Source organism: Ursus arctos, unplaced genomic scaffold (genome assembly GCF_023065955.2).
Source record: "Ursus arctos isolate Adak ecotype North America unplaced genomic scaffold, UrsArc2.0 scaffold_11, whole genome shotgun sequence".
Classification (NCBI taxonomy): Eukaryota; Metazoa; Chordata; class Mammalia; order Carnivora; family Ursidae; genus Ursus; species Ursus arctos.
In genome coordinates, this window is record NW_026622775.1 from 58,752,575 (window position 1) to 58,778,397 (window position 25,823).

Sequence of the window (25,823 nt, forward strand, 5' to 3'; positions counted from 1 at the left end):
CTGAAATTAATTTTAACCTCCCCTGAAAACCGTGAGTCAAAATCTTTGACTTACAGAGTGAAGAGAAGTAACTGAATAGAAGCTGAAGGGGACAGGTGAAGGCGATTCATCTAAGGGACCTGGAGAAGGTGCTCCCCAGCAAGTGAGAGGGGCTGACTGCTGGTTCCCAGCGCCCAGCTGAGACTGAAGCATGTCAATTTGTGGTGATGCCCATAGGCATGGATATTGTACTTTCTTCAGCATGAGCCCTGCTACTTGAGTTTGGCAATAGCAAAGCACCCAGTAATACGATGCAGGGATGAAGTCTGGCCAAGTGTGTGCAGAGGAAATGGGGAGTCAGGGGAATTGATAATGTTGGTTCAGATATTGAACCACAGAATTCATGCTGGATAGAAAAGGAGAGAGTACCAGGAGAGAACCTTTGGGTTGGAATACAAAGGAGAACACAATGGGATGAAAGCAGAAGGTCAAGGAACAGAGGAGGCAGTTTGGGGTGAGGGTAGGACACAAGGGGCTGTCCTGAGAAGAGGTGGCCAAAGCCTAATGAAAGGTAGTATTACTGAAGTCAAGGAAACAAAGTGGTGCGATGAATTATCTAGGCAGATTTTGAAACCATTCTGGTTCCAATATCCTCCTTTGAGAAGAAGGAGAAACCCGCAAAGTGATAAATAACAGTGATGGAGATAGCTAGGGCCTCGCCTAGCCAGGTATCAATGCCCAGTGGCCTGTTTAGTTTGGTCTGGTTTATAACCTGTTATGGACTGAATGTTTGTGTCCTCCCAAAATTCGTATGTCGAAGCCCTAACCCCCAATATGATGGCATTGGAGGTGGGGCCTTTAGGACGTAATTAGGTTTAGATTAATTTACAAATGTGGAACTCCTATTATGGGGTTAGTGCCCTTATAAGAAGAGGAAGGGAGACCGGTGCTTTCTCTTTGCCATGTAAGGACATAGTGAGACAGTGGCTATCCGCTAGCCAAGTGGAGAGCCACCCACCAGGGACAGAATTGGCTAGCCCACTTGATCTTGAACTTTCCAGCCTCCAGAACTTTGAGAAATAAACTCTTATCGTTTAAGCCACCCAATCAATGGTGTTTTGTCAGAGCAGCCTGAGCTGGCTAAGGCATGACTGGAAGGAAAATTGCTGGAAAGCAGCAAAAAGCATTCCTCCTTCTTGGTTCTAAGACATAGAATTGGGAAGATCTGAATGGTTTCCTCAGAGGAAGTCTTCAAGGGTGGTTGTGGGTTGTGTCCTCTGAAAGAAAGAGGCAGAAGGAGAAAGAGAAAGAGAGAGAGGTAAAAGAGGGTTCTTAACAAAGTTGAGAGCCTAGGTATGTATTTATGATAGAGCAAGGGCTATGGGGATACAAGTGAGAGATCTGGGGAAGAGAAGTATTCAAAAGCAGGAAAAAAACCGGTCACTACATACATTAAGCAGTTGAGGGATGGAAAGAAGGTAGATATCTGGGTACACACATACAATTTGTTGACCATGGCTTATACATGAATGAGAGATATAGTGGAATTGACTGGCCTCAGGCACCCTAACTTAGACACAAGTAGTTTTGTTTTGGTGCCAGAACTTACCTGGTCTCAAAGATGTGCAGAGGGAGAGAAGCTTCAAGCAGTGAGATGAGCACTCTTCTCTGGACAGTGCTATTTCCATTCTTAGAGCACGGATGAGGACCTTATTCTAGAAGGGGACTATTTCTGATGCTTCAGTTTAACACTGAGGTAACTAGATAAGAAAACCAATTAGAATCCCAGCTCTGCGATTCTAGACAAGTTTCTTGTTCTCTCTGGGCCTCATTAACCTTACTAAAAATAATAAAGATGGATCCTTTCATAAGCAAATATTCATCACATTTGTTGATTTTTTCTTCAAAATGTTACCACCCTAAATTAAGTTCTTAGCTCCTTTTATAGGTAGTACCATAAAATCATTTTGCTGAGAACTCATTTCTGGTTTCCGATTATCCACTAGATAATTCCGTATTTAACCCAACACTAGACATCTACCACAATCTCGCTCTGGACTGCTTTTCAAACCAATGCCTAATTAACAAGGAACCTACTCTAGAAATACTGATCTAATCATTGTTTCTTAAACTCTCCCTTCAAATCACAATATCTGTCCACACCTTAACTACTGCAAAAGAAGAAAAAAAAGATTTGCCTCTCATACGTAAAAGGCTCCCGTGATTCGATCATAGTTCAATTAACTATCCTCCAAGTGCCTACTATGTGCCAGGCATTATGCAAGCCCTCCCAGACTAGTTGGGAGTGACAGACATTAAATCAACAATTACAGAGTAAAATGCAAACTACGCAACGAAAAAAGAGTGACTTTCGTGTTCCGTGTAAAACACTGTATTAAAATGCAGGCACTTGAGAAGTGCCGCTCCTTACATATTGGAGATATATAATGAGTTTAGCCAATAAAAGTGTTTTCAGCGAGGGAATTTGTTTTCAATATTTTGTCCTTATATTGATTTATTCTGCCACAACGTACCTACGAAGGATACAGACCTTGGCATGAGCTGGAGCCCTAAGCCCTAAGCCCTTGGGCCAATTGCTTATCCTCCACAGTCCCTAGTTTTCAAATCTATAAAATGAAGATGAATTTGAGGACAACCCTCCCTGCTTTGGGGTCCCACGAAACACACCTTTTGCTTGAAAGGCATCTTTCTGAACTTGTCACTTCATTGAACACAGCCATAAGTATTTGACATCAATACTCTTGTGACTTGCCTTTTTGTCCCCATTCAGATTTAGCTCTGGACTTGAGAAAGAAATAAAAAGGCACTTTCGATTCTGCTATACTGGTATTTACTTGACGTTTTTACTAGGAGTTCGTTTTTGTTAGAAATCTTGGCAAGTTTCCGTCCATGAGCTTTTGATCCAAAGATCATAGGGCCTCCATAGCCCAAGTTACAGGTGCCGTAGACCGGTGCGGCTTTTCCATGTTGGTGTCTCTCCCAGGACAACTTGACAATATCAGAACCATTTGAGACATTGATTCTCCTAGAGATGATATTTAGTTAGATTTCATGAGAATTCACCAGAACCCTGTGGTGAAAAAAGAAATTTTGTCTTAAGTACAAAATGAGCATAAATAAATGAAGGGTATTTCTCTGGCAATAGTACAATATAGGGCCAGGCTTTCAAAAGAAATCCCCTTAGAGTTAAAAGATTATGGCAGAAATTCATTTATATGTATATGCATATACATAATAATACACACACATATATATAATTCTAGATGACTAAAATAGCCTAAAAATATAGATAAAAAACTAGTCAAAGGGGTTAGTTCTGGTAAGGAAAAATGGAGTACTGGAGGCATGAGGTGCATTTATTTTTCAATATACAGCCCTTTGTATTAAATAGTTCACCTGTGCATGTATTACCCAGCTCCCAGAAATACCAATATGAAAATGAAAACATTTAGAAATGAGAGCCACTAAAGGCAAAAGAGAGGAGATGGAGAACATGGCTTGTTTCGGTGTTTTGGGGTTTCCTCTGGATTCACATGTTGCATTGTTGAGCTTTTTTTTTTTTTTTTTTTTTTTTTTTTTTTATAAGGGCTACACAAGCAGGGATTGTTTGGTTGGTTGGTTGGTTGGTCAGTTGTTTCATTTTTCACTGTGTTTTTATAATAAAGACCATCTCAGCACAGCTCACTCCCCACCTTTCTATGACTTCATTCACCAGACTTCACCTTTCCTTCCTCGTCTTCATCTACGTAATTCTTACTCATTCAATCCAAGTTCCCTTTCAGAATCCTGATCCCATCTATATCAAACACTTTGAATAAATAAGCCCGATTTTGAGATACTAATGATCTGCCTACCTGAAAATTTACTATATCCCTGCTGAGTTCATAATCTACCAAACTCTGAGGACTGCGCCCTCTGTTTCCCACCATTCCCTGCGTTACTGCCTCGCACTGCATTTCTATTACATTTCATTTGTTCATAGTCGGTTCAAAGAGAGGCATTGCTTTTCTAGCAGTGACCATAACCTGTTCATTTTCAGCTTAAGTAATTAAATTTTTAATAACTTTTAATCTGCATTTGTTTATTCTCAACTTAATGAAATAACTAGGAAGTGCTGCCTCAGATTCGAAAGCACAGATTTGGTCTAACACCAATTCTGAGAGACAAGCAGAATTTACAGGCAAAATGATCTTTATAAGGTAACTGGGAAAAACAAACCTCTCTGGCAATGCTGGGCTTGTCTGTCCACAGAGAGTAGAAAAACCAACATCGTGTCTGTCTCCATTTGCAGCACACTGACTGCCCGTGGCCCCTTCCATAGATGAACTTCATCAAGTGTGAAAATAATCCTGGGACCCTGGGAGACACATCATTAGCGAGGAAAATATATGTCTTTGCTGCAGCTCAAGGAGATGCAGCCCATTTAAATGAAGATAAAGAGGGCCAAACAAAAGAATTACAGTAGAAAATATGTGGCTGGACTATCAATAGAGGAGACATAACGCTACCCTTTATCATTACTTGTCGTGCCGGCGACAGACTATAAAACTCCCACTGCTCCACGATTCTGTACTCGTCACTTTCTGAGCCAACTTTTGCCTTGACAGATGCCTGGCATGTTTTAGACATATGATTTATTGCCTCATTTAATCAAGACTGTGAAGGAAGCAATGATTTTTTTTTTTTTTTTTGGCAAATTACAAATGAGGCAGCTTTCACTTATTCTTAGTGACGGAAGTGATATATACATATACGTATCTATGTGAGGGTGTGTGTGTGTGTTATATGTATATAAACATCTCCAAGAAACACCACTTATTTACTGCTTAGTAAGAAACTTAAATAATTTCTATTCCACCTGCCTGCCCAAAAAAGAGAAATTTATGCATTACTGTGGAATATACATGCAGTCATCCTGCATTACTGTTTTTCAGCTTTTATTGTCATGGCAAAAACCAGCCTGAGCAGATTCCAGGACTAATAAATGACCCTGCGATGGAGGTTATTGGCAATTTAAAGGCCGTATCACTTCATTTTGCTTCCCATTTTGCAAATATATTGTACATTCGCTTGGAAATTTCTTTTAAAATTTGGGGGAGTTCTGGCTTGACAGCGAAGGGGAACCATGCACCCAGCAAGTAAGCAGAATTTCCTGGAAATAATATTACCCATTTTAAAATGGCTCCTTGGCACATTGATTAAGTTGAAATGAAGTGCATGTAGCAAATGCTAGGTTGTTGTCTTACCTAGGGAGAAAAAAAACGCTTTCCAGAGTTCAGTGGTAAATAGGCAATTCATTTTGGCATAACAAGGAAAAGTGATGTTAACAGCCAGAGGTCACCAAAAGCAGAGATGGAAAAGACCTATTAGATCATTTTCTCCATTCCCTGGAGAAGAGGGCCAAATTATATTTCATAGTGCTGGGTCTAGTTTAGCTTTCAATTACTCAAGCAAGGGGCTTTCACCACTTCAGAATTTTTCCAGGACCTGTATCTTTCTTCATGATTCCCGCTTTCCTGGATGTATCAGTGAAGTATGAATCATAGAATCAACTCTGCGGGTGACCACAAAAGTACTCTGTGCTCACAATTAGACCTGCATGCCTCAGAACCCATTTTCTCTCCTCTGGCAGTGAAATCCAAAATCATTTCCTTGGTTATAGCTCCTTTTGTCCTTCCCTACCCTACCCCCAGACTTTTCACCTCTCATCCCTTTTACTCTGAGTCTAAACAAAGCTACGTCTTTGCAAGGGAATCCTATGAAACAAGATTCTTGCCAGTTTCCAAAGGTAACTGATCACGGCGTCTGGCACCTGCTATGCATACAGATCCCCAAGACCATGTTGAATTAATGAATGAAAGGCATAGATTCAAGAGACAATGGGAGGAGATGAAGTGGCGACAGCAAGTCTAGAAAACTCCTTCATAAATCCTACTGTGAAAATGGAGTCAATGAACCAGATCGAAGCTGGAGGAGGGTGTGGGTCAAAGAAGGCTTGCTTTTTAAGAAAAGGAAATTGCAACATTGTGCTTTGAAGATGGAATGACTCAGCAAAAAGACCATAAATGAGGATGCAGGGAAAGATGGCAAAAACAACAGGAGCCACGTTCTTAAGCAGAAAAGAGAAGCTGAGATTGCATGCATGGATGTAGAGGATGGCCTTGTATGGGCGCCCAGATATGTTCATTCCACGTAACGGGAGCGCGTATAAGAGGTGTTGATGCATTGGCAATTTGGTGGTAAGAGAGGTGGTCTCAATTCTCTTTCAATAAAGCAGAGAATGGATTTTATGGCCATTAAAGTCCCCTTGGCCACTCCAAATTCTTTAACTTCCACTGAAAATAAGGACAGAGTTTTCAGTGTCTTCCCCTCAGGTAATGTGTGAAGACCGTTTGCTTACAAGGCTCAGGCCCTGCAATGCACTGCTTTCAGCTCTTGGAATCTCAGCGAAGGAAAATTATAGATTCAGAAAACATTTCTTCACAAATATGTTCATTACATATCATTTATAATAGTAATGGCTGTAATAATATAAACAACCTAAATGAATAATAAGGAAAAATTAGGGCACATTTAAAATAATACTTCAAGATAACATGGAAAATGTCAATGTTATATTCAAAAGAACAAGCAGGCTCTAAATACACGCAGAAAACAATAAAGGAAAATATGAGCAGTGACTGACCCTGTTTTTCAGCTTTACTGAGGTATAATTGGCAAATAAAGGTATTGAAAGTATACAGCATGATGATTTAATATACATACACATCGTGAAAGGGTTCCCTCTGTCAAGTTTATGAATATGTCCATCACCTCACCTATTTACCTTTTTGGGTGGTTGGGGGTGAGGACATTTAAGTTTGACACTCTTGGCAAATTTCAAGGATACAGGCAGTGTTATCAACTACATGAGATCCTCAGACCTCATTCATCTGATAACTAAAAGTGGGTGCCTTTTGAGCAATCTCTCCCTATTTTCCCTAACCCCAGGCCCTGGCCATCACTTTTCCACTCTCTGTTTCCATGAATTTGACTTTTTTTTTTTTTTTAAGATGCCACATATAAGTGGTACCATGCCATATTTGTCTTCCTCTGGCTTAGTAACAGTGATTGATTTGGGATGGTAAACCCTTAGTGATTTTTCTCCCTTCTTTCCACTTTCCTAAATTTTCCAGATCTTTTATAATAACGATATAATATGACCATAAGCACCAAATTCCCTGACCAAGTTCCCTCATACTTAAAGGATTCCTGATGGATACATCTGGGTTCAAGCCTTTTTTTTTCCCTCCTGACACATAATTGCTGACATTTATTGAGTACTTCCAATATTCCAGATACTCTTTTACTATACAATCTCAGGCAAAAAAAAAAAAAAAAAAATTTTTTTTTAATTCTATTTATTTACCTGACAGAGAGCGAGACAGCGAGAGAGGGAACACAAACAAAGGGAGTGTGAGAGGGAGAAGCAGGCTTCCCCGCCGAGCAGGGAGCCCGATGCGGGGCTCCATCCCAGGACCCTGGGATCATGACCTGAGCCGAAGGCAGACGCTTAACGGCTGAGCCACCCAGGCGCCCCTCAGGCAAAATATTTTTAAGTTACTAATTAATGACCCCGAGATCTAGGATCTCATGCTCTTCAGGCTGAGCTAGCCAGGCACCCCCTCGGTCAAATTTCTTAACCTTTCTTTTTTTTTTTATTTTTAAAGATTTTATTTATTTATTTGACAGAGATAGAGACAGCCAGCGAGAGAGGGAACACAAGCAGGGGGAGTGGGAGAGGAAGAAGCAGGCTCATAGCAGAGGAGCCTGATGTGGGGCTCGATCCCACAACACCGGGATCACGCCCTGAGCCGAAGGCAGACGCTTAACCGCTGTGCCACCCAGGTGCCCCAAATTTCTTAACCTTTCTGACCTTCATTTTCCTCATTAGTAAATAAGCATAATTTTCTCCTATATAAAATGAGGATCTAATTAACTAATACATGAATGGATCTTAGAGTAGCTATTATAAGCGCTCAGGAAATGTCAACATAATAATTATTATTATGTTCATATATCAGTCTGCCATATTTTGCTGCTTATTCTATTGCTTTCTTTCATTCAAGAACGTGAGACACATTTTGGTCCTCTTAATATTTTCTTTTTTAAACTTGAAACCAAGACAATATCTTAGATGGTCCCTTTCCCTTCTGTTCTGTAATAGCATTATCAAGAAGTGGAGCAATTCCTTGAGAGGACATAACCTTTAGCAGGTCAATTTTCCTCAACAAGGGCAGACAGCCCATTTCCTGCATGCCTCCTTCCATATTGCAGTACAAGAATATTGTTAGAAACTTGGAGTTTCGGTAGCCTTGGGAACAGGACCAATTCCCAGGTATTTAATTTAGTTCTGGTCTCATCTAAATTGAAATTTTGACACAGCATTTTTCTCACACTAAGGAATAGTTTAGAGGAATTTTTTCAATTTGTCTTTATTTATTGTGAAGTCAAGCCAAACCCCACAGGTTTTATGGCTGTTTTGGCAGTTCTTGGTGACATTATTCAATCACTCACACACACACGCTAATTTGAGGTCCCTATAATTCTACCCATGAAACATTGTCACCCAGAAATTCCAGTAGGCGCTTCTAAGGAAACTGAAGAAAAACAAAATGGCTTTTAGCATGTATACGTGAATCATACTAGGACTTTTTTCAGCTGGAAGAAATGCAGAATTGAAAGCACTTTCAAAAGGACAGAGATTTTATTGCTCCCATTTGGTATCCGTGCTGGTATATGGCATTTTCATTTATTTGTCTTTGTTTTTTTGTTCTACCTGAATTTTATGCTTTTTCGCTTGTGGAAAGATCAATTTCTCCCTGTCTCAGGCATCCCAGCTTTAGTTTGTTTTTTGTTTTTTATCACTTTGAGTTTTCTAAAAATTGCTGAAGTGAATTTAGAAATCCCTTAAATTCAGAGGTGAATTCCATGTAGCATGCTGATCCAATACACATTCGATTTCACTGGGAGCCGTGACTTCACCTTATTAATAGCCTGGTTGGTGTCGCTCACGTTACCCCATAACTGTTTAGGCCCAGAGTTTTCACTTCTCAACCTGAGTTTGTTTTAGGAAAAAAAGTTACAGAAAATCATTAATTATTTTTATGGGAAAAATTTACTCTTAGTCCCAATTTTTAGAGATGGTCATAAGAAATCCAACCAGCGTACAAAAGTCTTCTTGGCCAAACAGCGAATGTGCATGTGGGTACAAATAAATCCATAATTAACAGTAGCATTGATGTTGGAATACAAAAACAGTGCTAAAATCACGTGACCTGACATTCAGCAGAATACATGAAGATGCTGTTGAAGGAGCTAGAAAATTGAGAAATACGTGAATGAGACCTTTACCGTTAAGAGCTTTAGAGGGTGAAAGCATAAATATGTTGGTTCTTTTTATTTTTTCCTTTGTTAAACATGCTTTTTAAAGTAGTTGCCTCATATCTCAAGATAAATATCTTTCAAAATGTGCATTTTTGATAGCCTGAGAGATTAAGGGAACCATTGAAAGATAAGGAGTGAGTTCTCTTGGAAGAATGAGGAGAAGATAAGATATTTAAAGGATTTATTGGTAAATATGAGGGGATTCATTAACTAAGACAATTAAGTAAGAAGTGCCATTTAGCTCCCTGACATAACTGATAATGAAAAAAGAAGACTGAGAGAAGGAAGAGGCCTGCTGGTCATTGGAAGCAGCCCTGGGCCACACACCAGAGGAGGCCAGGCATGCAGAGAGGAACTGGTACAGACATGAGCAAATCCGATGGTGTTCACTCCATAGTCACAAGGAGTGTGTAGACTGGAAAGTAGCATCTTTTCAAATAAGGTATTCTCGATTAATCTATATTGCAGTGAGACAAATGAAACAAGTCTGGAGGCTTTCCAGGTATAATTTGAGTCCTGAAACTTTTTTTAAAGTTTTAGTTATTTATTTGAGAGAGAGAGAGAGAGAGTGGGAGGGTCAGGGGCAAAGGAAGAGAGAGGCTCTCAAGCAGACTCCCCACTGAGCGAAGAAACCTGACATGGGGCTCAATCCCAAGACCCATGAGTTCATGACCTGAGCTCGTATCAAGAGTCGGACACTTAACCAACTAAGCCACTCAGGTGCCGCCTGAGTCCTGAAACTTTGGTGTCTATGATGCTTTCTTACTTTGATAGCTGCAATCTCTATATTGAAAGTATTCATCATTGTCAGTATCCAGACTTTTACTTCCTTATGGCATATTTGGTATTTAGTGGATTAGAAAGAGTCACTTTGGAGAAATTTTTTATAGTTCTCAAGACTTTTAGGTAGCTCTCAAGACCTTTGCTAAAGTGTTCCTCCATGTTCCACTGAAATGCAACTTGCTTAAAGATGCATTTTACAAAAAGGATCATAAGGACTTTAAAACTGAATAAGAACCCTGTCCGCTATTGACGGGACCGTAAACTGGACAACCGTAATGGAAAAGAGTATGGTGGCATCTCAAAAAATTTAAGATAGAATTACTATCTGATCTAGTCATTCCATTTTGGGGTATATTTCCAAAAGAATTGAAAACAAGGTCTTGAAGAGATATTTGGATACCTATGTTCATAGTAGCATTATGCAAAAGAGCCAAAAGGTGGAAACAACTCAAATGCCCATTGACAAAAAGAGATAAAGTAGTACGATGGAATATTCCACTCTAAAAAGCAAAGAAATTCTGACATAGGCTACAAGATGGGTAAACTCTGAGAACATTATGCTGAGTAAAGTAAGCCAGTAATAAAAAGACAAATACCGTATGATTCCACTGGGTGAGGTATCTAGAGTAGTCGGACTCAGAGACACAGAAAGCAGAATGGTGGTTTCCAAGCGCTGGGAAAGGGGGAAGGGGTGGTTATTTAATGGCTATAGAGCTTCAGTTTACAAGATCAAAACATCTGGAGACTACACAACAATGTGCATACATTTAAGCCTACTGACTGACCTGTGAACTTGGAAATAACTAAGATGGTAAATTTTATGTTCTGTGCCGTTTATCACAATTAAAAAAAAAACTGAATGAATGAAAGGAAGAGGTGATCAAGGTGAGCCTAGAGATTTGCTCTCTTATGTTAACATTGATGATTCAACTGTTGTTTGTGTAAAGTTTTCTTAATGTAACAGATACATATGCTTTTCTACAATTAAACTATTCTCTAATATTTATAGACTAAAGCCTAACACTATCTTCGGCAAAATTCTTAAATATTTTCAGGGTCAAACAGTGTAATACTGAACCCATAACTGTTTATTATGCTAATGGTAAGATTTTTACATTTGAGCATTTAGACTGAATTATCATGTAGTTGGTGCAAATGGAAAATTGTAAACTACGTGGCCTATTCTTTGCCATAGAAAGAATGTTTAAAATCTAATAAAACTACCGAATTATTAAAAAGCAGAGATTGTTTCCATTGTATTGAAATGGGTCAATTTACAGTGAGTTCAAAATACTCAGCAACTGTATTACATAGAAAAGACCTTTGAGTTTTACCCAGTTTTCATTTATAGTTTTTTCTTCTTTGAGGCAGAATTTACAGCACCAGAAGTAATAACATAAAGAAAATAATTTTGCATTACAGAAAATTTTATTTGGCCTAACTTAGAAAGAATACAAAGTTCTCATTCTAAATTATATTTAGATTATGTCACTTTTATTCATTCACAGAAGTCCTTTCATTACCTTGACTTTCGAAAAATACAAAATGCTTGGAAAAATATCATATAATCTAAAGATGAATTATTTGAGAAATATTTGAAACATCAGACAAATCAATTTTCAAATTGTCCTTAAAAAATACTGTGGAAAAGGAAAAATAGAATTCAAATAGTTTTGTTACAGCTATACATTACTTTCTCAAAACCGATGTAATTAATGAGTATACAAATTAAATTTGGATAAATGAACTGAAATAAAAGTTGCATCACAGATGTGGAGGTATTAGTATATGTATACATTTATATAGGCAGTTTTTAGGCTATTACCAAAATGTCAAAATATTTTGTATAAAGTAATCTATTATTTACCTTCTTGCAAAATCATTCTAAAATATATACTCTAAATATAAAATATGACAAATAAAATAAACATTTTATCTGGGGATCTCTCTCTTTCTCTTTTTCTCTCTTTCTTTCTCTCTCTCATTCACACACACACACACACACACACACTCACACACACTGTTATTTCAGAAAAAGTTCTTAATCCTTATGGTGGTACCTATAATTTTGTTTTCACTTTGGGGGCCTTTACTCATAAGGTATACAAATAATCTTTGATACGTGAGCATTTCATGGGAGATTTTAAACTCATTTACAATCCAAAACATAGAGAAGGAAACTCTCCATGAGTGATGACGGGCACTCGATCTGTGGCTGTTTACTGCTCAGTAAGAGCCGGGCCAGGAGGTGGGCATGTGAGGAAGTGCTGTGGCATTCTGTTTCTTTTCTGTTAGTCTGAAAATGGTACACATGTAAAGCTATTATGAAAATATATAATTCAATTGCTCTTTAAGCAAATGATGAAAAAGAGAGATTGAGAGAGAGAAAGAGAGAGGATCCCAAGGAACTTGCCTAGTGCTCGCTTCGGCAGCACATATACCAAGGAACTTGCCTAGTAAATCCAGGCTTCCCTGATTTGCCAAGAGAAGACCTCTCCCTGAAAAGTATCCCAACCCTGTTATCTATGTACAAATATAGGGTTCTAAGAGTTGCTCAGAGAAAAGTATCAGAATTCTCCAGGTAAACATAGCTCATTATTTCTCACTATGATATTTTTGTGCGAGGAGAGAGAGAGATTTTCCGATACCGAGAGGATTTAACTAGAAGAGAAAATAACATGAAATATGGGGGGGGGGGGAGGTGGAGCTCAGCTGAGCAGAGCTAGGCTGTGCCAGGGAAAGAAGTGGTTAGTCTGGGAGTGCCTCCCTGGCTGGGTTGATAGAGCATTCTACTCCTGATCTCCGGGTCATGACTTCAAGCCCCCTCTTGTGTGTGGAGCCTATGTTAAAAAAAAGAAAAAAGAAAAAAAATTAATAATCCCTTAATGTCATTTAATATCCAGCCAGTGTTCATATTCCCCAGCTGGTACAAAAGTGGGTGGTCTGACATGTGACATTACCAACAACTGCTTCCCCTAGATTTCTCTCCACGTCCTGGTCAGCAAACTCCCAAACTGCCAAGGAGTGTTTAAGAGCTCTTCGTCAGTGGCTCTGTAAAGAACTGCAGAGAATCTGAGATTTCACTCTACTTACAAGTTAACTAGTTGGCCTGCCACTGTCTAATGGAGGCAGAAGACATGAGAATCCGGGGTCAGAGACGATGAACATTAGTAGCGACAGCACAAGAAGCACGATCAGGGTGCCTGAGTCGACTCCCCTTGCCCCCAGGTCACCCAGGGACAAGATCAATGTGCGCAGATGCAAGAGCAGTTTGGTGTATTATAGTGAAGGAATCGCGAATCTTTTATAACAGGAAGCAAGCATACAAAGGGAGACCATTTCTCTACCTTCTAAACCTTATCAATAAACCTGCCCTATGTTTCTGGAATGGACATGATCTCAGCCTTCCACGTCTATTTGCTATATAAACATCCTTGAAAAGATAACCTGGAACAAATGGTAGTCATGGCCTCCCTCACAAAACACAGAAATGCAAAAGACTTGTGAAGAATGGTGTCCCATTCTTCCCTCCTGTGATTGTGCTGAGCCAAGGAATCTTTTGGGGGAAAAAAATCTCAAATTCTTTCCACAACTTGATAAAAATGAAATTGGTCAAGGGGCGCCTGGGTGGCACAGTGGTTAAGCGTCTGCCTTTGGCTCAGGGCGTGATCCCAGAGTTCTGGGATCGAGCCCCACGTCAGGCTCTTCCTCTATGGGCCTGCTTCTTCCTCTCCCACTCCCCCTGCTTGTGTTCCCTCTCTCGCTGGCTGTCTCTCTCTCTGTCGAATAAATAAATAAAATCTTTAAAAAAAAAAAAATGAAATTGGTCAAAAGTAGCAACCACCCATTGTAGCCGAGATAGGGGGATATTTGGTATCTTGTAGGTTTCACGGTGATCTTGTGTTTTTCTCACTTTATTATGGTCTTTGAGTTACCTTGTTGGGTGTTGATGTCCTGTGGGATTGTTACCTCCACAGGACAAGATGGCCTTGCTGTGAGCACCAGACCAGTTCCCAGACATCAGAGACTGCTTTTTATTTTCCCAACTCTTAGAATCAGGATTCATATTAGATCCTCTCAGTGTGACTGGTTGATACACTGTATTTCTTAAGAATCTTTTAATCTTTAGGATTCTCTTCATTTCTTTCCTTTTTTCCTTTTAGTCTATTTGTTGAAAAAATCAAGCCATTTGCCCTGGGGAACTTCCCATCGTTTGAATTTTGCTGATTCTTCCCCTGATGTGCCATTGGACATATTCTCCAATCCTTTATTTCCTATAAATGGGTTGTTAGATCTAAAGGCATAATCAAATTCATTCAGTGCTTTTGGCAAGCATACTTTATAGGCAGCGATGTGTTCTTTCATTAGGAAGCACATAACTAGGTGATTGTAGCTCCTTTTGTGATGTTAGCAGCCCTTGATGCCTTGATCCATTCGTTCATTAGGAGTTGTAAAAAGATGACATTCTAATTCTGTCTCTTCTTTTTTTTTATATGAGCTGGAATACATTTTGTCTATATTTTTAAGTTCGGTGTCCCCAGCTATTTCCCAAATGACTTCAGAGGCCTTGCATGTTAAAAGAATAGAAAATAGGACATTCAGAGATAGAACCCAGTGGAAATCATAATAGAGGTAATTGAATATGGTTTCACAAATGCTATTGCTTTCTAGGTTGAATTTTTTGTGTTCTAGAGATAATGTGAAATGTCCGTATTTGAATGCTATCAAAAGGGACAGATTTAGTGTGGTCAACCAGAAAATAAAGAGATCGACAGTTTTCTGGAGCTCAATGAGAGACTTAAAATCTGTAGACAGGCATACCTCCTTTTATTGTGCTTTACTTTATTGCACTTTGTGGAGACTGCATATTTTTACAAACTGAAGGTCTGTGGCAAGCCCACATCAAGCAAGTCTATCAAGGCCTTTTTTCCAACAGCATTTGCTCACTTTGTGTCTCTGTGTCACATTTTGATAATTTTCATAATATTTCTTTGTCATTATTATTGTATTTGTTATAGTGCTATGTGATCAGTGATCTTTGAGGTTACTATTGCAATTTGGGGGGGGGTGCCACAAACCCCACCTATATAAAGTGAACGTAATAGACAAATGTGTGTTCTGACTGCTCCATGACCAACACTTCCCCCATTGTCTCCCTCTACTTGGGACTCCCTTTTCCCTGAGACATAGGGAAGGGCTCAGGGAAGCTCAGGGAAGCCCTTCCCTAATATTGAAATTAGACCAATTAATAACCCTACCATGGCCTCTAAGTGTTCAAGTGAAAGAGTCACATGTCTTTCACTTCAAATCAAAAGTTAGAAATGACTAAGTTTAGTAAGGAAGTCATGTCAAAAGCTGAGATAGGCTGAAAGCTTGGCCTTTTGAATCAAACAGTTTATGATTGCAAAGAAAAAGTTCTTGAAGGAAAATTCAAAGTGATACCCAGTGAACACATGAATGATACAAAAGAAAAGCAGCCTTATTGTTGACGTGGAGAAAGTTTGAGTGGTTCATGTAGAAGACCAAACCAGCCACCACATTCCCTGATCCAGATCAAGGCCCTCACTCTCTTCAATTCTATAAAGCGTGGAAGAGGTGAAGAAGCTGCAGAAGAAAAGCTGGAAGCTAGCTTTTCATGAGGTTTAAGGAAAGAAGCCATCTCCATAACAGAAGAGTGCAAGGTGATCGAGGTCCTGGGATCAAGCCCCGCATCGGGCTCCCCTGCTCAGCAGTGAGTCTGTTTCTCCCTCTCCCTCAGCAAGTGCTGCTACCTCAGATCATTAATGAAGGTGGCTATACTAAATAATGGATTTTTAGTGTAGATGAAACAGCCTTCTCTTGAAAAAAGATGCCATCTTTGTAGCTAGAGAGAAGTCAATGCCTGGCTTTAAAGCTTCAAAGGACAGGCTGACTCTGTTGTTAGAGGCTAATGCAGCTGGTGATTTTCAGTTGAAGCCAGGGCTCATTGACCATTCTGCATATCCTAAGCTTTTAAGAATTATGCTAAATCTACTCTGCCTGTGCTCTATACATGCAACAACAAAGCTTGAATGACAACACATCTGCTTACAACGTGGTTTACTAAATATTGTAAGCCCACTGTTGAGACCCACTGCTCAAAAAGAAAGATTTCTTTCAAAATATGGCTGCTCATTGACAGTGCACCTGGTCAACCTAGAGCTCTAATGGAGATAGGCAGTGAGATTGATGTCATTTTCAGTCTACGGCCATACCACCCTGAACACGCCCGATCTCGTCTGATGTTATTTTCATGCCTGCTAATACAACATCCATTCTGCAGTCCATAGATCACGGAGTAATTTCAATTTTCAAGTCTTATTACTTAAGAAATACATTCTGTAAGGCTCTAGCTGCCATAGATAGTGATTCCTCTGATGGGTCTGGGCAAAGTAAATTGAAAACCTCTGGAAAGGATTCACTATTCTAGATGCCATTAAGAACATTTGTGATTCATGGGAAGAGTTCAAAACATCAATGTGAACAGGAATTTGGAAGAAGTTAATTCTAACCCTCATGGATGACTTTGAGGTATTCAAGACTTCATTGGAGGAAGTCATTAGAGATGTAGTGGAAATAGCAAGAGAACAGAATTAGAAGTAGAGGTGAAGATGGAACTGGATTTCTATTATTCCATGATCAAACTTGAACAGATAGGGAGTTTTTCTTATGGATGAGCAAAAAAAGTGGTTTCTTGAGATGGACTCTACTCCTGGTGTGGTTGCCGTGAAGATTGTTGAAATGACAACAAAGCATTTAGAATATTACATAAACTTAGTTGATAAAGCAGCAGCAGGATTTGAGAAGTTTGACTCCAATTTTGAACGAAGTTCTACTGTGGGTAAAATGCTATCAAACAGTATCACACACTCTGGTGAAATAGGTTGTGAAAAGAAGGGTCAAATGTTGCAGCAAACCTCACTGTTGTCTTATATGAAGGAATTGCCACAGCCACCCAGCAGTCGGTAACCACCACCCTAATCAGTCAGCAGCCATCAGCATCAAGGCAAGACCCCCCCCCCCAGCAAAAAGTTAATGACTCACTGAGGGTTAGCCCTTTTTAGGAGTAAAGTATTTTTCAACTAGGTATATACATTGTTTTTGACATAATTCTATTGCCTATTTAATAGACTACAGTATAATTTAAATAAAACTTGCATATGCACTCAGAAACAACAAAAAAAATTCCTTTGACTTGCTTTACTGCAATTTTGCTTTTTTTTTTTTTTTTTTTTTTTGTGGTGGTTTGGAACCCAGCCTCCAATATCTCTGAGGTATGCCTGTATTTCTCCTGTGTAAAGACTGTAGAAAAAGCCTCTGCAAGCCCTGCTATGGAGGGAGTTATTCTGAACATTGCCACTTGGGTTAAAATATACATACATAGATGCCCTTCAACAGATGACTGGATTAAGAAGCTGTGGTCCATATATACAATGGATTATTACTCAGCCATCAGAAAGAACGAGTTCTCAACATTTGCTTCAACATGGACGGCACTGGAGGAGATAATGCTAAGTGAAATAAGTCAAACAGAGAAAGACAATTATCATATGGTTTCACTCATTTATGGAATATAAGATATAGGAAGATTGGTAGGAGAAGGAAGGGAAGAATGAAGAGTGGGTAAACAGAAGGGGAATGAACCATGGGAGACTATGGACTCTGGGAAACAAACTGAGGGCTTCAGAGGGGAGGGGGGTGGGGGATTGGGATAGGCCGGTGATGGGTATTAAGGAGGGCACGTATTGCATGGTGCACTGGGTGTTATACGCAAGTGATGAATCATGGAACATTACATCAAAAACTAAGTATATACTGTATGGTGACTAACATAACATAATAAAAAATTATTATAAAAAAATAAAAATAAATATATAAACATACAACATGTGCCAATTGGATTAAGAAATAGAAAAATATATTCTCTAATGGTGAAGTACTTCTTGTCACTCTGATATAACCTCAAATTATCCAGAATACTGAGCATTGTACTTAATAGTATATTTTTGTTGTAAGGATTAACCAGAAAAGGAAGATATTTATGTTATTGTGTATTTATAGTCTATTACATTTCAGAACACGTAACAACCAGCACATATTCTATGTGATCTGAAAGTCACGCTCTACTACATTTTGCCAACACCAGAGTATACACATCAAAGACATTTCGTCTCCATAGGTATATAATTAAATATAGAAATCCCTATCTCCAGATAAATAGTGTCTCCTTGCCCCTCTTGCGCTCCCCTTGGGATGTAAATTAGGGAATTCAAAGGAGAAAGAGGGGCTGGTGAACAAGTTACCGAGCCTCAATGAGCCACTGAGACAGGGCAGCTGTTTACTTGGCCTTTGGTGGGTCCTCCTCTTGGGATACACTGGCCATGCTCTCTAATATTGATAGTCACTAGATTGTCCCTTTGGGATCGGTTCCTCAGAGGTAGACTAGAAAGCTGTCTAAATTCTGTTACTATATTTTTTCTGACATAATAAGCATAACTTATTGAACAGATGTAAATCTTTGATGAACTTACAGTGCTTCAAAGTCATTATTTTGACATCAGTAACAGTCTTACAGACAGTGAACCACAGGAGATTAGACAGATGCTGTATTGACCAAAGAAAATACCCTGGAGTTTGCTTTTTGACTAAATCTTTGATGTGCGTTAGCTTTATTTTGATTTGACTCTTGCTTTCAAAAATGAGATATAGCCCAAAGACACACCAAAATACCAACCATTAGGATGCTTTTGTGAAAAAACTAGGTAGTCGATCTGGTTTGATCTACTCTGTAAGTAAAACTTCACAGTGGGAAACCATAGATTCATCGAACTAGAAGGAATATTTAAGACCAACTGGACATATTTCCTTCCTTATAACTAAGGAAAATGAGGTTAAATGGGGTGGAGCGACTCACCCCATGGTATGTGGTCAGTCAGCAACATACCTAGAACTCATGTCCTCAACTCTTGACTGTGCAAATAATTTAAGGTGATTTTTTAGTGTTTAATTGCTACCCCTAACATTAAATATACAAATGAATGGTATATTCTCCATATAAGTTCATGGAGCATATGGGAAATCTTTAGAAAAAGGGGAAAATTCATTGAGAAAACTGCTAAATTTCACATTCACAGTAGCAAGACACCAAAATTTCACTTGAGTACAACTTTTCATTCCCTATTGCCCCACAATGATACAATAAACCCTGAGAAAAATTAGCATATTTGAAGTTGTGTTCACTTGTCCAGGTCGTCAGGATACCACTTAGTGGGTTTCAACTAGTGGTCTTACATTTTACTGGTTCCCCAAATAGCTCATCGTCCCTAAAGAAATCTGCCAGCTTTATAACAATACCATAAATTCTCCTGTCATTATTTAAAATTAAAGCTCAAAAGGGATCTTCAAAGATACTGTGCTTGAATTAAAATCATATAAAATCATGTTTAAAATAAATTTAGTAATATTTCAGAAATGAATCTAGAAATTGTTCATACAAAAGAAATACCAAGTGTTCTTAATTTAAAGCCATCTCCACCATCCCCAGTAACTCCGTTGTATGAGAGTCTAATTTGCTAATTAGACTGATGATACCTGTCTTCGTTGTGAGTTATGGGTAATTAGAATTTACAACTGAACTACTGAAAGAGAATGAACCCTTCGCAAGGGCAGTCAACCGGATCATTATTCTGAGGCAAAGCAACCTAATGATTACTGCAAAATTCAAACTAGAAGAATTGATTTGAGCAATTAGGGGACTCTATTTGGGGTCAATCCCTTTGTGCTTTGTGGATTCATACCATACAATTCTTTTAGTACGTTAAAATGGGCTTTGATCGAGGAAAAATACACAGAATCAGATAATGTGTAGAGGGAGAGAGGAGACATGTAGAGATAGTCCCCCACGAAGTTTCAGAGAATTTCGTATAAACTAAAAAGTAGGGAAATCTAAACCCAAAGTTGTGACAACCACTCCCAGGTGATCAACAACCCTTTGATTCTCAAGTTAGACCCCCTGGGAAGTAACTGCTTTCTACAGCCATTTCCTCAGACGCAGCTACAGAGAATTAGTTCTCCTCTCCCCAAGAGGCCCCGTTAGTCCTTGGAGTCAGGGAGGAAAGAAGTACCTGCCGCCCAGACCGCCGAGACCAAGAGCATCCTCACGGTGGTACTTGCCAAAGAACAGTGAGGCTTAATGAAAGAACACAAACACTGGGTGGGTTTAACAAATGTTCACTCTTCTCCATGCCCAACGACTGTTGTGACACTGTTTTCAGGAGACACTGTTTCTGTGGCCCAAACAACCAGTTTACAACTTATAGAATGACACCGGCTTGTACGTTGGAGATACGGAAGGATTTCAGAGCCTGAATAAATTACAGTAGTGAGATATGGCATCTTCTTAAATGTTTATTACTGCGAGAGACCCTGACCAAACGCAGGTCTTTCGAGACTGGCATATAGAGAGCTCTGGGACTGATCACTTGCCACTGACTCATTGCCTTTCCTTGCACGACTAGGGTGCAGATCTCTGCTTTATTTCTGTAACAGGTTAGAAAGCTCCAGTCGTATTCACAGGTGGCACTGTCTTGTGAAGTTCCTTGGAATCTTTCTGTGCAGTTTGCACAGAGGGGCACAGGGGAGGGGTAAGCAAAGAGGAGAGAGGCAGAAGGTAGGCCCTTGGCACGGCACGCCTGTCTTAAAGAGGTGGAGACACTTTGCAGCCAGCCTTTCTGTTGAGAAACTACGATCCCACCATAAAGTTGTATGTGCTCATTGATTGCTGGCCAAAACCCTTCATTCTCTAAATTTTCAATAAATAGAAGATGACGAATTATCAAAATCTCACCAAGAAATAAAAATTCTAGATTTTTCATCTTTCAGGCTGAGCATTCAAAGGCATTTCTTTAGCTAGAAATGCTGTTGTTTCTCTTCATAAGTATATGTGACTTAGGAGGTCTCCAGTTACTGACTTAGTGAATGTTTACTAAACGAGCGCTGTGAGGTCCCTGACCAAAAGCGGGACCCTCCCCACCACACTCCAAGAGGAGAAAATCTCCTGATTCCCTGTATTTTGTAGGTGAGGAAATTCAGGGGAAGAGAATATATTTCATATATATTCATATATTGCACTGGTACTGACCTCCCACCTAGGTCTATTCTGACTTCAAATCTGTAATCTTTGCTTTCTGTAGTCTGATCTCTATGGCTCTGTCCGTTACAGGAAGAACAAAATAGAAGGAAACCTATTTTGTGCTAAAACACTCTTGTGAAAGAACCTACCAGGATTTTTTCATAGGAAAAATTAGAAAACTAAGTAGCTTTTTACTTGATCTATTTGTAAAGCCTAGTTATGGGGCAGTCAGAAAAAAAGGAAATTGAGTTGTTGGGGTTGTTTTGTTTTGTTTTGTTTTGTTTTGTTTTTTGAGAGAGTGCGTGAGCCTGTGCATGCACAACAGAGGAAGGGGAGAAGGAAAGGGAGAGAGAAAATCTTAAGCAGGCTCCATGCTAAAAGGGGCCCAATGCGGGGGTGGATCTCATCACCCTGAGATCTTGACCCGAGCCAAAGTAGAGTCGGACATTTAACAGACTGAGCCACCCTGGAAATTGAGATTTTTTTTAAACACTTCATTAATAAGAAGAAGTAAAAATAAAAATAAAGGCTTATGTATAAAGAAATTCCAACATGAGTAATTCTGACATCTATTAAATTGGATCGCAGGGAAGGGAATCATAAATCCTTACGTGAATCCCTATTGCTACAGATCATAGGAGGAGACTTCATAATAATATTGCCTTTGATTGCACACACGCAGAGAAAGTTTGAAAGAGGAACTACAGAACATACTGCATACTAAGATTCTGTTTCTGTGAATATTAGACGTTACTTGTTAGAAACTCCAGCGAAGCCCTCCTAATGTTTTAGATACGAGAGAGCGAAAGCACAGGATGTAAATTATATGAGTACAAATTCCACAGTAGACACCAGACACACTTATTTGGCATTAAAGATCTAGGATATTGATGCATTTTATAACAGCCAGGAGGAGAGATCTTTTTTCTCTGTAAATAAGCTATCTGATTCGATTTGGTTCCCACAGTTTGTTTTTAATTAGGCAAACAGACATTTCTAAATTTTTGTTTTCTAATCTTAAATAGCTAAGTTCAAAATGATTGTGTAGTATCTATCTGCCTTCCTCTTTTCACATCTCATTTTAATGGCAAGTCGGTCACTTTTATACTTCAAATCAGAAGCCAGAAGCTGAACATCTTCATTAGTTTGCTATTACCCTGTGGGGGAAAAATCTGTTTGGTTCTTGTTGATTTGAGAGAGATGATTTTTTTCTTGTGGTTTTACATGCATTATTTTCAAAACACAGAAACTAGGCATGGCTTTGCTGGAAAGAGCCCTCTTATTGAAAAGAGCCCAGATGCTGGAATGTTCATTTGACTTTACACAGCAGGAGCCAGAGGGCCAATGCCCATCATGGCGAAGGCTGGCCAGGATTAAGCATGGTGGCAGCTGGCCGACAGTAATCACATGGTACAGCTCTCGTGGGTCTGTGTCTTCTAGTATTCAAACAAAGGGCAGTATTTGCAGTTTATGAAGCTTTTTGGAAAGTACAAAGAAAGAAAAACCTCTGGGCATGAAATCTGATTAGCGTCTCCTCTCGAGGTGAAGAGAGGAGAAAAAAAATAAGCTCAGATGTATCATCCACTTACACTTAATGCATAAACACCCACGGATAATTCTGTTGCAATTAATGTTTTGTGTTCTTTTTCTACATTCTCTTCTTCATTCCTAGATCACTTGAAGGATAAGTTAGAAGAATATATGGCCCGATTTTCCAAAGTAAGGATTGTTCGCACCAAGAAAAGGGAAGGGCTCATCCGGACCCGCCTCTTGGGGGCGTCTATGGCGAGAGGAGAAGTCCTGACGTTCCTGGACTCCCACTGCGAGGTCAACGTGAACTGGCTGCCCCCGCTCCTTAGTGAGTATGCATACTGATGGTGGCCTTCTGGGGACCAGCAGGGCCTGGGGAATCTCCCTCCTTCAGAGGGAGTGTGGCTTGCTTCTATTCAGTTTGCAATGGACAAAGGCGAGAGATCCCTTCTACGGTTTTTACAGTGAGAGCTTTGAATTCTGTCTAAACCACAGCTGAGGACAAACAGGAAACTAGAAAACTGCATTAAAATTGCCATTTTAGGTACTACGAACTGCAGTCTAACTTAACGTTTGAAATGGTTTCATTTAGTTTATGTTTTTATAATAATTTTTTATTATATTATGTTAATCACCATACAGTACATCCTTAGTTTTTGATGTAATGTTCCATGACTCATTATTTGCGTGTAACACCCAGTGCACCATGCAATACGTGCCGTCCTTAAGACCCATCACCGGCCTATCCCAGTCCCCCACCCCTCTGAAGCCCTCAGTTGGTTTCATTTAGTTTAGACCTTTTCCTTTATTGTAGTGACAGTGGCTGGGTAAATACTAAAAGAAAAAAGTATTTTAAAACACTATCTCAGGACGCCTGGGTGGCTCAGTCAGTTAAGCGTCTGCCTTTGGCTCAGGTCATGATGCCAGGGTCCTGGGATGGAGTCCTGCATCGGGCTCCCTGCTCCGAGGGGAGTCCGCTTCTTCCTCTGCCCACTGCTCCCCCTGCTTGTGCTCTCGCTCTCTCTGACAAATAAATCAATAAGATCTTAAAAAAAAAAACAACTATACAGTAAGATTAAAACATACAAACACACACACACAGTTTAACAATTATTATAGAACTGTTAAGAAAAGAGGAAAGAAAATTATTCAGCCCCGGAATACAGTTCAAGTGCCCTGACGTTTTCGTGGATTTATAATGCCAGTTATCCTTTCCACTTCCGGCATCGGTCTAAAGACCCAAATATATAATCCCCCAAGTTTACAGAGGACCCCCTCAAACACTCAGAGCTACTATCCAGGTGACACATCTCCCACGCTCACAATATGGCTCAGAGCTGGGAAAGAAGCAGCCTCTCCGTCACATCACACTTGAACTGTTAGAAACATGGAAGAACTAAGAGTCATTCAGGCTAGAAAACACATGCGTGGCTCAGCTGGAGCTTGACTACTTTGTTTTTTATTCCACCATGAAGTCAGATATAAAGTCCAGTAGTGGGTGAGGAATAAATTGCCAGCCTGAAAAAATATATATATGTTTCTAAAAAGTTCTTGATGTGCACATACTGTACGCTTTCTTATTCTTCCAGATTTCGCTAAATCAACTTTTATTGTAAATATATCCCTGGCCTTGGAGCTAAAGCCAGTAAAAACCGCCTTTACAATAGGCTGCCTCAGAAAGAATGATTTGCTATTGACTACTGTGCAGGATTTCAGCTAGAACCAGCAAAGCTCCATTAGTGAAAGATGTGGGGGGGAAATCAATTGAAACTGTGTAGGATTTAAGACAGGAAATGACCAGCAACTAACACCCCACCACATCCCCCATCCACACGCATCTACACAGACGACTGCCCAGCCGTCGTAATCAACAGGAATGTCTCAGTGCTCCTACGGCCAGAGACTCCTCTGAGCTTTTAATTAAAAGTACCTTGTCCAAGGACATAGCAATTTAGAGTTTCATCAGCAACAGTGAGATTCCTGCAAACTGAATTTGACCTATATGGTGTTGAATACTCAAGGAAGTCAGCAAAAGGCCTAGTTTATTTATGAACCAAAGCAATTCCTAAATGCCAATTATCAAGCCTCTGATTGTTCATATGAATCTAACAGGAAAAAAAAAGAGAGGGAGAGAGAAAATAAAGAGAAACCCACTTTTTCTCATTAAAGCATTTCATTTCCTGTAGGCCTGATGGATAAGAAATGATTCAAGCTCAGGATCACTATCTTTTTTTATTTTCCTCCATCAGTGTCCTGACACATCATCCAAAATGAAAAAACAGGCGGAGCCACACAGTTTCTTGGTTCATTTTTCACCTTGGGATTATACCTGAATTTCAATTTCCCATTAAGAGTCTGTTTGTTTGATCCCTGGAAATTGAAATGTAGGCACAAGCCTTAGATGAAAAATTAGTCATGCTGCTTTCACCCCAAGCTAGAACAGCTGGATGAGAGCTGAAAGGAAATTTGAAGGGAGAGTTGACAGTTAATTTAACAGACTCATTCTCTTTGGGTCACCTTGGGACTCCTTGTTGGTCAAGGAACTTGTAAATCAACCTGATTCTGAATTTGATTGAAGAAAGTCACTGAAACCTTAATACTAAAATACCTGTGGAGCTGCTAGGGGAGAGATTTTGGACACAGCAATGAGGCCTTTCTGCCAAAGACATCTATGGGGAAACACCACTTCGATAAAGATTAAAACCCATTACAAGGCTTTCCCAGGTGCAAATGGATGCTCATAGGGTGCTTGCTGAACCATCACCTGAAATAGGGCTGGGGTCTCTGTCTACCAATTAGCTGAAATAATAGGAAGGTAATCTCCAGGCTCTCAGAGGCCCCCCGGGGCCGTGCTGTTTACCCTGCCGCACACCAGCATTCCATACTCCCCTTGCCCTGTTTCATCTTCTTTCTATCACATTTATCACCTGCGAAC

General features: G+C 39.6%; 1 protein-coding gene across 1 annotated transcript in view; it reads left to right on the forward strand.

The window, feature by feature from the left end:
- The window catches only part of GALNTL6 (polypeptide N-acetylgalactosaminyltransferase like 6), a 1,130,868-nt gene that overhangs the window by 905,398 nt on the left and 199,647 nt on the right, over positions 1-25,823 (forward strand). Inside the window, exon 6 of the mRNA XM_026518852.4 lies at positions 23,031-23,216. Within this exon, the coding sequence (XP_026374637.1) occupies positions 23,031-23,216 (186 nt within the window). The remainder of the gene's footprint in view (positions 1-23,030; positions 23,217-25,823) is intronic.